General features: G+C 27.3%; 1 protein-coding gene across 1 annotated transcript; it reads left to right on the top strand.

The window, feature by feature from the left end:
- Positions 1-2,773: 2,773 nt before the first annotated feature.
- On the top strand, positions 2,774-13,084 carry LOC142328277 (cytochrome P450 4V2-like). Its single transcript, XM_075371981.1, has 5 exons — positions 2,774-2,806; positions 3,608-3,676; positions 5,604-5,775; positions 8,625-8,804; positions 12,927-13,084. The coding sequence occupies exons 1-5, from the start codon at positions 2,774-2,776 to the stop codon at positions 13,082-13,084; spliced, it is 612 nt and encodes a 203-aa protein (XP_075228096.1).
- The last annotated feature ends 423 nt before the right edge of the window (positions 13,085-13,507 follow it).

Here is a 13,507-nt window from a genome sequence, read left to right as displayed (position 1 = left end):
AAATTGTACACTTGTCTTTCATGTAGAAGGTTCTGTGTTTGAATCCCAGTCAAGCTCCTAAAAATGTCACAAAATCCATCTTTTAAAAGTTCTGTAATTGGACGGCTGATCTGACTGGTAAAATAAAATTTGTCTTTTTTAATTACACAACTCATTTTCAGAATATATCAAAATTGTGCTTGTAGAAAATTGCAAAAACCATAATAAAAATGGCTTTAGCTATTCCCCTGATGAAAAAACCATATTATTAACTCAAAAATGATATAGAAGTACAATTTCCAAGTATTTTAAATGAATTTTTAAACATTCTTTCTAATCTTTTGTATGTAATCATAAAATAACATGGGATAACTTTTTTAAATGTTTAATAAATATATACTTTGTTTAGTGTGTACATGTACACTCCATGAGCATACATATACACACATTCCAGTCTGTACTAATTTGCTTAAAAGTCATACTACTAATATAATGCAAATATTAAATTTTTTTTTTTTGTGTACAGTGTTTGTGGAGCTATCTTTAGCCGTTCTTTAAAGCCTTGGTTGAATCCAGATGTATTTTTCAAATTCTCCTCAACAGGAAAAAAATTCTATCAATCACTCAATTTTATACACAGTTTTACTGCACAGGTACAGGTATCTTTAACTTACATTTAAAGATTTTTTTTGTTTATTATGACAATTAAAAAGTATGATTAAATTTTCATTTATGTACAAAAAAAGGAATAGATTATCGAGTTTTTGTTTTCTCAACAAACAGAAATTTTTGAAACTTTCATTTTTGCTTAGATTTTAACTGAGGATTTCCTTCAGAAAAGTATTTAATATCTATTCCCAGAGAAACAATGGATAAATATAGTTTTAAATAGTATTAATCATGCTTTTTTTTTATATGATTCAAATATTAAAGTATGTTATACATAACATCAAACTTAAATATTTGTAAAGATTTGATAGATTTGGAAATAAATTCCAGCATTTAAATTTGCTTCTTTCTCACTCCAACAGATGTAATTTTCTTTCTTTATTATTATACTATACCATCAGAAAATCTTGTTTATTTTTCTTTATTTAATTCACATATTTATCAACTTTCTTCTTTAGTCAATTACTATTAAACTTAGTTTAATTATAAATTAATTTTCAGGTTATTAACAGTAAAAGAAAACTAAATGCAAAAAAGAAAACTGAAGAAGTAAATGATGAATTAATTTTAGGTCAGTTCAATATTATTTATATTTATCAATTTTCAATTGCAAATTAAAGTGAAATATGTTTTAATTAGGTTTGTTCTTTTGATTTCCAGCATTCAAGTCCTAGTAAAGTTAGTTATTTTTACACAGATTTGAATACTAGATTGTGGATACCGATGTTCTTTGGTGGTTAGGTTTAAATTAACCATACATCTCAGGAATGGTTGAACTGAGACTGTACAAAACTACACTTCATTTACACTCATACATATCATTCTCATTCATCCTCTGAAGTATTATCTGAAAGGTAATTACCAAAGGCTAAACAAGAAAAAAAAGAAGGGTTTGTTCTTTTACATTATTAAATATTAATTGACCTGCATTCAAATATTTAAAAACCTTTCATATATTTACTTTAACAATATTTAATTCATTTTATATATTAACAACTAATAAATTTTAACAACGAACCAATCAGAATAAAACTTTTATTTATTTATTAACAGCTTATGTTTGCACAATATGAAAATATTTTCTTACACTAACATGCACACCATCGGTATCATTAATATGTGTGTTAAAGTATACTCATGCATTTTACTTTTTATGTAATCTAATTTTTAAATGTTTTTATCAATCCTGATTATTAGATTTTTTCTCCAATTCAGAAAGTTCATATTCATGCTATACCATCGGTTTATAAGTAAAGTCCAATATCTAGTCACCTGTGTATTTATATAATAATTTTTCCTTAGCCCCATTGTACTTTTATAAAATTTTCAACAAAAATTTATTTTATAATTATTTCAGCTGAGTTTAGAGGAGCAAAATTTGTCATAAATTTACTATACAAATAATACTGATCTTCATGAATCTAAAGTTTCATGATCTCTTCTAAAAAAGAATATCATGCAATACACAACAGTAGAGAAAACAAACTACTTTCAAATTTTTTTTACACACATGAAAAATCATAAAAACTAAATTAATCTGATTATTTTCTAAACCTTAGTGGTATATGTGGTTTATAAAAGATTTTTCATCATAGAATCTGTTCAAAACTATAATTTTTAAAAGTATTACTAAATCTGCCTATACCAGAAGTTACTCTCTTGATTAACTTTCCTGTTCACTATTCTAATTTTTTTTATTATAGTGATATATTTAAAAGGAATCTAATCAATTTTAATTTTTATGGAATGTAAATGAGGAACCCTAATGGTATTAATTTTAACATTTGTAAATTCTAAATTCTATGCAGTATTTTGGAAGAAATGTTCATCTAATTTGGCTTTATTTTCTAATAAACATTATTAATTTTGTTATTAATATATTCTGCCAATCTCCAGGGGTGGTTGTGTTTGAACCTTTCCTCTGGAGATTCAAGATTAGAGTCCCAGTCATTTTTCACATGTTGCATAATTTATTAAGTTCCATTACTGTAACTATTATTCTGTCACCCTGTTGTTAGTGTATGAATAAATAAGTAAATTATTAAAATAGTAATGATTTTAAGGTGAGAAAAAAAAATCTCCATTGCTGGATCTACTCATTGATTCCAATATGGATGATCAGCAAATGAAGTATCAAGTAAATACATTTATGGCAGCTGTAAGTATATATATCTATTCTATTTTCCTAAACAATTTTTTTACAAAGAGATTCATTATTATGTTCATTAAAATTGAAAATATAAGAATACAAAGCAGAAGATCATTTTGACTTTCATTTATTTATATAGAAAGAATAATTTCAGAGATATCTCAATCTTAAGTGGTTTTTTTTTTTTAAATTAACTATGATTATTTAAATATAGCTGAAAATTAATAATTTGACAATAATCAATATTGCTTACAAAAATTGTAAATAAAGATCTTAACAGAAGTTGCGATTTATAAAAATATTGCTTAAAATAGAAGGAACTATCTAAACATCCCCTATGTTCACATAAAATCATTATTTACAATTTTAGTCAACTGAATGGTAATGAAATAAAATACATTTAAAGTGGCAGCTACAGATAATATAAAAATAAATCTGCACTACAACAAAACCATAACTATTCAACTTATTCAGAAAATAGATGATACACTTTTAAAAATAAAGTTTACTAAAACATTAATGTAACAAAGCAGTTTTTAGTATTTCCATATATTTACTTTACAGTTACTTAAAAGAAAAAACTTAAAAATTCAGAGTATTTATCTGCACAAGGAATAGTTGGTATATTTGTTTTGTTAAAGATTTTATTTAATCATGTTGCAAAATGGCTCCTAGAATATGATTAATTGAACAACAGATAGTAAATTATTATTGTAGATATTTTTAATAATTGTTCATTTATAATTTTTCAATAAAAATCACATGTTAACAATATAAAAGTATAATAAATTTCCTTCTTTTTTTATGTAGGGGTTTGAAACTATAGCTGCAGCATTACTTTTTACAATTTACTGTCTAATGAAATATCCTGAAATTCAGGTAAGATCATTCACCTACAATTTCTTATGTTGTTATTTAGATACTAATGCTGATGAAAGATATTTAGCTAAACATAAATTTAGTTATTATACAAATTCCTCCCTACTTTTCTATTCCGTTTCCACTCACTCATCATTTCCCTGAGAAATGAATCGGTCATGGAGATCCACATTCCTGGCCACCAATACCACCTGATCTATTGCCTTTTTTTTGGGTCTGGGAATGGATGAAAAACATTGTATACAAAACAAAAATATATTCTTGTAAGGAATTAATTGTTTTCATTATGGATGCGGCTGAGCAACTTAAGGACATCCCTGAAGAACTAAAAAGAGCAACAAAAACAGTACAGAAGCATGTCAAGAAATGTGTTAAAAATGGCGCTCATTTTTAAACATTTATTATAAACTGGTACGTATCATGCACTTGGATCTAATGTAGAGTTTTTAAATAAATTCAATTTTCTTACTTTTCTTTGTTTTATTTAATTTATACTATTTTTTTCAGAAGTAAATCTCTACAAGTTTTGTTTAAAAGTTTTATGTGTTTATTACCCATTTAACAACGTTATTGTATGTCAAACATAAAAAACAGTGTTTTTTACCCTAATTTATTGATTTTCCCCAGATTTCTCAGCAACTACTGCAGGCATGGTTCTGAGACCTATTTTTAATCAGTTTTCAGGTCAAAAATCAAAAGAATCACTAATTCTGCTCCTTAATTAAAGTTCTAAAAATTTCTGTATGACCTCAATTCACCAAGGTAGCTGAAATTCAAAAAAAATCTTTCACTAGCCGTAACTAGAAAACAAAGCATTTTAGAACTTATGTTTAAATGATCTTTTTCCATTATTTTCACAATTAGAAAAGGCTATGAAAGTTGCGGGAGAACTTTGTGATACACTCTGTATATATGTCAGGCATCTGAAAAAATAATTCATGGTTTTAAATTAAATTTACTTTCTATTACATGTAGAATTACAAACATATGTATTTTATTACATGAGAGTAAAAAACCTTTACCTTTGAAAGTACCTAATGAAAGTTTTTTACCTTTTAATGTAACTCTATATAAGAAACATTTACAGCGCTGCAGATATCAAACTGATAACCTGCATCATTCTACACTCTAGTGAGCATGTCTGCAGGATTAATTTTCACTGCTGATGTTATTCTTTGGTACAAGTTGGTCAAGTGATTGGATTTTTTCTTGCTGTATGATGTCTCTTTTACACAGCCCCCAAAGAAGAAATCACAGTGGCCAAATGATGGGAGCTTCCTGCTTATCCAGTCTTCTAGGAATCTGTTGTTGAGCACAGCCCACATAACTTCTACAAGATGTGAAGGGTCTCCATCCTGTTGTAAAATTAGGCTTCAATATTTTCAATCTGTAGGATAAGAAGTTTTCTAATATGTCCATAAGTACACTATTCCTATAATAGACCGCTCATTAATGTTGAAACTTTGCAATATAAATGTTAGGTATCAACTAACGAGAGAGAGTAACTAATGATCAGATCTTGACAAATATAAATGAGAGATAGAATATAACCAAGACAATACAAAAAAAAACTAATTGGACAGGTCACATCCTACGATATGACTGTATTCAAAAAGTAATAATTGAAGGAAAGATTATTTCCAAATGAGGGCACGTCTGTACCTTACATTTTATATGTTATTAAGCAAAGCGGTTCCTGTTAGTCAGGATGGTAATTTAGGCTGTGTATCATCAATTCCTCCTACTCCTTAATTTTTCTTTAAATCTTTCAAAGCTCTGGCAAGTTCAGATTGCATTATAGTCTCTTCTAATTATTAATTTTGTTTTTCTCCTCTAGAAATTCATATATAATTTATTTTGCTTTATACAGCCCTAACATCTTCAGCTGGTATTGAATTCTATAACTACATTAAAATAATTATTTCAGGATAAAGTAATTAAAGAACTCAATGGAATATTTGGAGACTCTGACAGACCTGCTACATTTTATGATTTAAAAAGTATGAAATATTTAGAATGTGTTATAAAAGAAAGTTTGAGATTATATACTGTTGTTCCAGTTGTTTCTCGAAAAATTACAGAAGATGTTCACCTTTCATGTAAGAATTACAAAATATTAACATTGAATAAAATACATTATTTTAATTTCAATAAAATATTATCATTATACAATTCAGTAAAATATTTTCAAAGTGAAAGCAGAAGCACTAACCGATTTTAAAAATGTTATCTAAGTTCAAATTTATTTGTATTATGTTTTTTTTTTTACTTCAGTTTACTTGAACCTTTTTATGATCATTACTTCAAAATGATGTTATACGGTTAAATTTTGAATATTAAATCAATCACTATAATTCACATCACTGAAGTAATGTTTAATTAATGTTAAATACTGGGTCTAAATTTAAAAAAAGTATTTAAAGTAATTTTACAGAAATTGAAGTTAAGTGATAACAAAAAAAATTTGTTTCATGTTTGGCTAATTTTCAAACAGGTTGTGAAAAATGATAATGTGAAAAAACTGATTAACAAGTTAATTCATTAATGTATGAATGAATATATTTCACGCATAAAAAACTAATTGATGATGCTATTTTGCACATTAAAAATTACCTGGTGTTTCTTCAGGCATCAAATTTATCTAAGGCTCAGATGTAAAAAATTGGTCAAAATCTTGAAAAATATTTTTGGCAGAAGATTTTTATTTACAAATTTTATTTGCTGTATGTAAAATTTTTCAGCCATGATAATGTATACTGAAATGTATTCTACTCAATAAATAGCAAAAAATAACTGTTTGTTAATAAGGAAATATAAACTTAGATGAAAATTCAGAACATTTTCCAGTAAAGTTCCATAAAATTCTATTGGCAAACATTTTTATAATTTTTTTTATTTCTTTGCTGTAATAAAGAAATAAATCTAAGTGTATATTTTTTGTAGCAACTCTCATAGATTATTAATTAGGGACTCACCTTCCCCTTTAAGAAGTAACTTTTTTGTAATTTATTGAACCAGAAATACACTGTAAATTACTGAATCAGTTTAGTGATTCATGACAAAAACATTTCATGGAAGAAAAAATAAAGGGCATAAAATTTTTTAAATCTATTGCTGAACACCTTTCTTTAATTCTGACTAATATAAATTCCTTTTTCTTCATAATAAAAATCACTTAAAATTAATATTACAAAAATTTTTAAAAACTTGCTTTATACTACTTACTTCAATCAAATTATTATCATACATTGCATGAGTTTAATTAGTAGGTTAATTTGGATTTCAAAAACTTTTTTACAACCACACATTTAATTTCCACCCTCCGAACAGAAGGATGTTTGCAAAAGTAATGGTAAAATACTGTAATGTCACCTGACCTTAGAAACTGCAAAAAATTTCATCAGACGTCGATGTCAGGAAGTATGTTAAATTAAGGATGCAAGATTTGAGGACAAACATGAAAAAAATTACTGGAAAAATAAAAAAAAAACATTGTTAGTTAAAATAAAGCAAGTAATAATAAAACCAAATGTTTTCAATAGTGTTCACATGCACAGTAGCGAATTATTGCAGTGCCAACAGGAATTAAAATCTTTAGATGAATAGCAACAATACAAGGGATAACAAAAAAAATCAGCCCACATAATCTGATTAATATATTAAATAATAATTTTAATATATATTTTATTATATATTTTAATATAATTTTATATTATATAATAATTTTAATAATTAATTAATATATTTAAGGGATTTAAGTTTTCATGAGTACTATATATTTTTCAGTCCAGATAATCGTATGTATAATTGTAGTACAAAGTGTACTATATTAGGAAAAATTACGAGGTTCAGATGTCCCCAATAAGTACCTTAATCCTGGATTGGATTTTACTTTCCTGTCTAGCGCTATAGCTTTAGAAGGGAAAGTATTGTAATCAGTCCAGTTTGGGCATATGCAGTTTTCACGGGATCTTTATGTTTTTACACCTAAGGAACCCAAAAAAACCAGATGGAGATTTTCCAGATGTACTTGTGTGTGTTTGGTGTTAGGTGTTGAACCCTGAATCACCTTACATCTCCAGAACTATTTGACCAATTTTGACCAAACTTAGGCAGATTACTTCTATATATGGGACAATGATGCCATTAAATTTTCAACTTAAAAGGTCAAAGGAGTGAGGCTGTAGAGCAAAATCACTCTCAGCATCTCGCCTAATTTAGGTCTTAATTTTATTAGGCACGGTTGTTAACAATTAAAAATTAATATTTTCAAAAAGGTTTTTATAAAATTGCACGCCCACTCCAAAAAATTTCTAAATAAACTAGTGGCTAAGTGGGTATAGTGTGTCATTAGCACCTCCTCTCACCACAAGGAGCACTAGCGTAGCATTGACAGCTGCTGTAGTCATCTTATATGTTCTAACATCACAGGTGAACAGTAGAATGAATGAATGAATGAATAATATTTAAAGTATAAAAAAGTATTTAAAGTGGCCATTAGTATCACCACACCCACACAAATTAAATACAGTATGTGCATGTGCTTTAGTTAGAATTTCTGAATTAAATAAACAACAACTATTATATGTAAATGAAATGATAAATATTTTCAATTAAGTTGTGTATGTAAGCTGTGCATCAGAAAAAGCTGCTTGGCAGGAAAGTCCTACTACTGTGTTTAGCTTTTTTTAATGGAGACTAGCATAAGAGATATCCTACAACAAATTGTTTTTTTCCAGATGCTTAAGAGCCCAGAGTGGTGAGATTCAGGCTTCCTTACAGAAAATTCTCATCTATCCCCAGAAATGTGTAGTGTGGAGGTATCCAACTGATCTATAAAATCAGCATAGAAATAGATACCTAATAAAATACTCCCACTAAGATACTCATCTCCATTAGTGTGAAATTATACTTTTCCATAGATAATATATACTATTTTATTTTTCAGCTGGTTATGTCTTGCCAACAGGATGTACAGCATTGCTTTTCTTTTACAAATTACATCACAATCCAATTTTATATCCTGATCCTGAAGTATTTAATCCAGATAGATTTTTACCAAATGTTTCTAAATCAAGACATCCATATGCATTTTGCCCTTTTAGTGCTGGACCAAGAAACTGTATAGGTAAGCTAAATTTTACAAAATTTTTAATAATGCTTTAAACAGATGTGTGAAAAACTAATCCTAAATTTACAGATTTCTTAACTACTTCTTATCGGAGAAGGAAAACAATTTAAAATTGTATACAAATATTTTTCAGTTAGAAAAAAAATAGATTTAAGCTCTTTGTAAAATAATTTTGTGTGATAATTTTGATTCATTTTTATTATTTAAACTTCAGATACTGCATATGCATTTTAATAAGGAAGCTGGGGAGTATAACGTGACAGATGAAAACATACTAGTCCTTTGTTGGATACAGAACTCAAATTCAGCTGAACTAATATAAATCATGCTAACTATTACACCACACTGCCGGCCTTATGACTACCAATAGCTTGGTGGTCTAAAGACTATGTAAATTGGGCTAAAGAACTATCATCCTACATAAAGGAATTTGAATATTGCTGATCTATAAAAGTCCACTTACTCAACTTATTTTGCCATAGCAGTAAGATTGTCTAAATTTCTTTTGAAATATGTTCTACTATAATTAATTTTTATTACACCAATAAATTATAAAAGAACTGTCTTACTTCATGACTATAATGTAATAAAGGATGTTAAATTTTATTATTCAGATAGTAAAGTTATAAACTATAAACAAAGTAAAAAGAGATGAAAAGCAGACAGGTACTAGTATCATGAAAAAAAGAATTATGTTGTATCAAGTATAGATAGAAATTTTATAATATAAATTATTTAAAAATATATATTTTTAAGTATGTATTTTATATTTATTCCACTACATATTATTTTTATTTTGCTAATGTATACATTGCAATCTGTTCAACTAGTGAACAATAAGTAACCCCCCTCCCATGGCTCTATAAAATGAGGATGATATATATATGACATGTAAATGTAGTCTTGTACAGACTCGGGCCAACCATTCCTGGGACACGTGGTTAATTGAATTCCAACCACCAAATTACATCGATATCTACTGTCTAGTATTCAAATCCATATAAATACAACTAAATTATACTAGGATTTGAACCTCAGAACCTTAGACTTAGAAAATTAACTGTTAAATAACTTAATGAATCACGAATTATAATAAAATACAGAATGTTGATAAACAACAAGAACGTGTATGATTACAGGCAGTTGATAACAAATTTACAACTTGATTTGATGTCCGACATGCTGGCTTGACCACTAGCCTTCACTCTCAACCAACCTTATTAATTAGTCAATATATCAATAATACAATTATATAACTTGAAATTTCACATTACTCAACATCTCCCTTTCCAAATTCAAGAGAACATAAAAATATATATAAAAAACATCGAACAAATTGCTATAAAATAGTTTTTTACAGTTTACAAATCAAATGGCATACACTTTTTAACATTTCTACTCAACCTTGTTATATACTCATTACCTTTAACATCATTACTGGACATTGACTTTTTAGGAGGTAAAATATTTTTATCATTATGTTTTCCATGAACATTATCATTGCCATTACTACCATTAGAACACTAATCATATTATATCAATAATCATTTCTTAGAACTAGTAGAAAATTTAGTGATCAATATTCTAAATAACATTATCATTAAACTCATAATCACAATTATAACAGTATTATAAGATTTTCTAGTATGAAAAGTATTTCTAAATTTAACCTAATTATTTTTACCCCTAATCCAATAGGATCTTGGACAGCTATGTTTGTCAACAATGACAGCTGGTTCCCACATTTTAGATTTTTCATTCCAAACTGTTATATTATTATCTACATTTAACATCTTTTCTTTCTTATATATACGAGGTATGTGAAAAAAGTAATAAGATAGGTAACACTGCAAGCAATCTGGCAACGTTGTGTCTACCGGTCTGTGCTAAACCGGTTTGTTCATCCCTTCCACATGCTCATTACGAGTTTCAACTTCGTTCAGCCAACACATTATTTTTGACAGCGCCATCAGTGAAGTTGTGTTTTTGTTGTGTGTTACAAAAATGGAGCATCGGAATTTAGAGCAACGTTTTGCAATCCAGTTTTGTCTTGGGGAATCCGTGAGTGTGACCTTTGAAAAGTTGAAACAGGACTATGGGGAACATTGCTTATCAAGTGCACAAGTTTTTCGCATTTCTGGAAGGCCGAGAACACGTTGAAGATCAACCTCGCTCAGTAGTACCTCGCTCTTAGTACCCCCTCTCACCATAAGGACACTAGCGGTCCTTATGGTGAGAGGTACTAATGACGAAGTATACCCACTTAGCCACTAGATTATTTAGATTATTTTTGGGGTGCGGATGCGATTTTGGAAAACATTTTTGCGGAAATATTATTATTTTTTTTTTTTTTACCACATGTGTGTAAGAAAAGTAAGATCTTAATTAGGGAGATACTGAGGATGACCTCGCTTTACAGCCTTACTCTCTTGACCTTTTAAGTGAAAATTTAATGACATAAATGCCCCATACATAGGAGTAATACAGGAGTAATACATAGGAGTTTGGTGAAAATCGGTCAAATAGTTCTGGAGATATAAGGCGACTTATATGCCAACATATTATATACATGCGTAAACCTTTCATCAACAAAAAACATTTTTATAAAGTATAATAATTGAAATAGACTACTACATTAATTAATCTTTTCAATATTCCACTACACCATATTTGATCCTACAACTTACACAGGTGGTTCAAGTTACTATATTTTTCTATACATTTTCTATTTTAACCATTAAAACTTCAATATCTTTAACATATCTAAAGTAAAGAAATACTTTGAAGAAAATTTGTTATATCATAAATAATAAACTCAAGAAATCATATTTGGAACAAATCTAATGATCATGATAGCCTGTTTCAAAACTGCATCCTGCCCACTAATACATTTTTGTTGTATTTCTTTTTTCTTGTAAAAAAATCTCATCATTTTAATTTTTAATACATTCAGTTAATCAAACAAAATTGATCATAAGCAACAATTCAATCTACGATAGTATTTTGTGAAAAATGTCTTTACAAGCACAAACTGCTGACAACTGATTACTGGATTCTCAACTCATTTTGCAATATTGAATAATATGTCTATGTAATTATTTAGGGAGAAAATGAATTAAATTACAGGATAAATGCATAATGTATAGTAAATAATAAATATTATTATTATAACACTTAAACATTAATAAAATCATGAACAAAAAATCTTAACCCGATAAAATCCAAAACACCATTGAAGTTCACAAAACGCCATTAATATGATTTTCATATTTGATTTTTTTGTAAAAAAAGTAATTTCATTTTTGGTTTTGAATAACTTTTTTTATAAGTAATTAAAAATAAAATGGAAATTTGAATTCTTCAAACATAGTCTTGTTTTAAAGGGTATAAAACAATACAGCAACATACATAACAATATGCTATACATAATATATATATTGCATAATATATATTATGCAATACATAACATGCTATTTATAAAAAGAAAACTTTCCCTGTTTATTTTTTACACACTACTGGGCATAATTCCAAAAAAATAGAATGTGATCAACAGAATTGTATATATTTATATATATATATATATATATATATATATATATATATATATATATATTTTAAATTCTATTAATATAGAATTTATGGCAATGACTATTTTAATTTATGACAATATAAACCAGCTAGTACAGAATTTTGAGATAAACATATACTTTAATTTTACTATTAAGGTACTTTCCTGGAATTCTGCATCCTCAGTCATGATTGAAATATTTAATCAAACTCTTTTTAATAAAATATTTTGATCATGACTGAGGATGCAGAATCCCACAAAAGTACTTTAATGATAAAATTTAGGTAAGATATGTCTTATCTCAAAATTCTGTACTAGTGGTTTATATAAATAGAGCTTAAAATATAATTTAACAGTACGGAGGAATAATATCAATCCAAAAAAGATTAATTTCAGTAAATTATATATATATATATATATATATATATATATATACATACATACAACTCAGGGAATATAAAATCTTTATTAAACATATTCTAATATTTATAAATAATATAAAAAATAAAAGCTTTTCTGTAATATGATGATTAATAATGATTTTGTTTCAGGTCAAAAATTTAGCATGCTTGAACTGAAAGTTGCTATTAGTGGGATTTTAAGACATTTTAAAATTTGTCCACCAATTGATTGTCCAGATATTGATCTTGGTATGCATATTACATTAAAGTCACTTACTGGTGTTTATGTAAGATTAGAAAATCGATAAAATAATATTAAAATACATAGTGGATAATACACATATTTTATCAATTAATTAAAATATTGCGTATTGTATGCTCTATACTCTGATTGTTTAAACTTTATCTTACAGGTTTTAAATATTAGTGTTAATAAAATAAAATTATAATTCTTTACAAAAGCTTGAGTTCTTATTATATACTAAATTTTAACCCTTGTAATGAGAAGCTTGAATTTTTTCAGGCTTGGGAGCCATTATCATTTCTGTGAACACTTTGCTGCCTTGCTACGCTGCTGTGGAGTATAACAAATTATCAAATTAGTATTGTAATTGAATTTGGACAACCACTTAATCACAAAAATTAACTGCACTTGACTAAGATACATTAAAAAGATAATGTAAAAAAAATTCTTATAATTTAGTTCGTGTCTTTACACTGATTAACTACTG

This window comes from Lycorma delicatula, chromosome 7 (assembly GCF_047948215.1).
Source record: "Lycorma delicatula isolate Av1 chromosome 7, ASM4794821v1, whole genome shotgun sequence".
NCBI classification, from domain to species: Eukaryota; Metazoa; Arthropoda; class Insecta; order Hemiptera; family Fulgoridae; genus Lycorma; species Lycorma delicatula.
The sequence above is the reverse complement of the archived record's forward strand: the minus strand, read 5'-3'. Positions and strand labels throughout refer to the sequence as shown.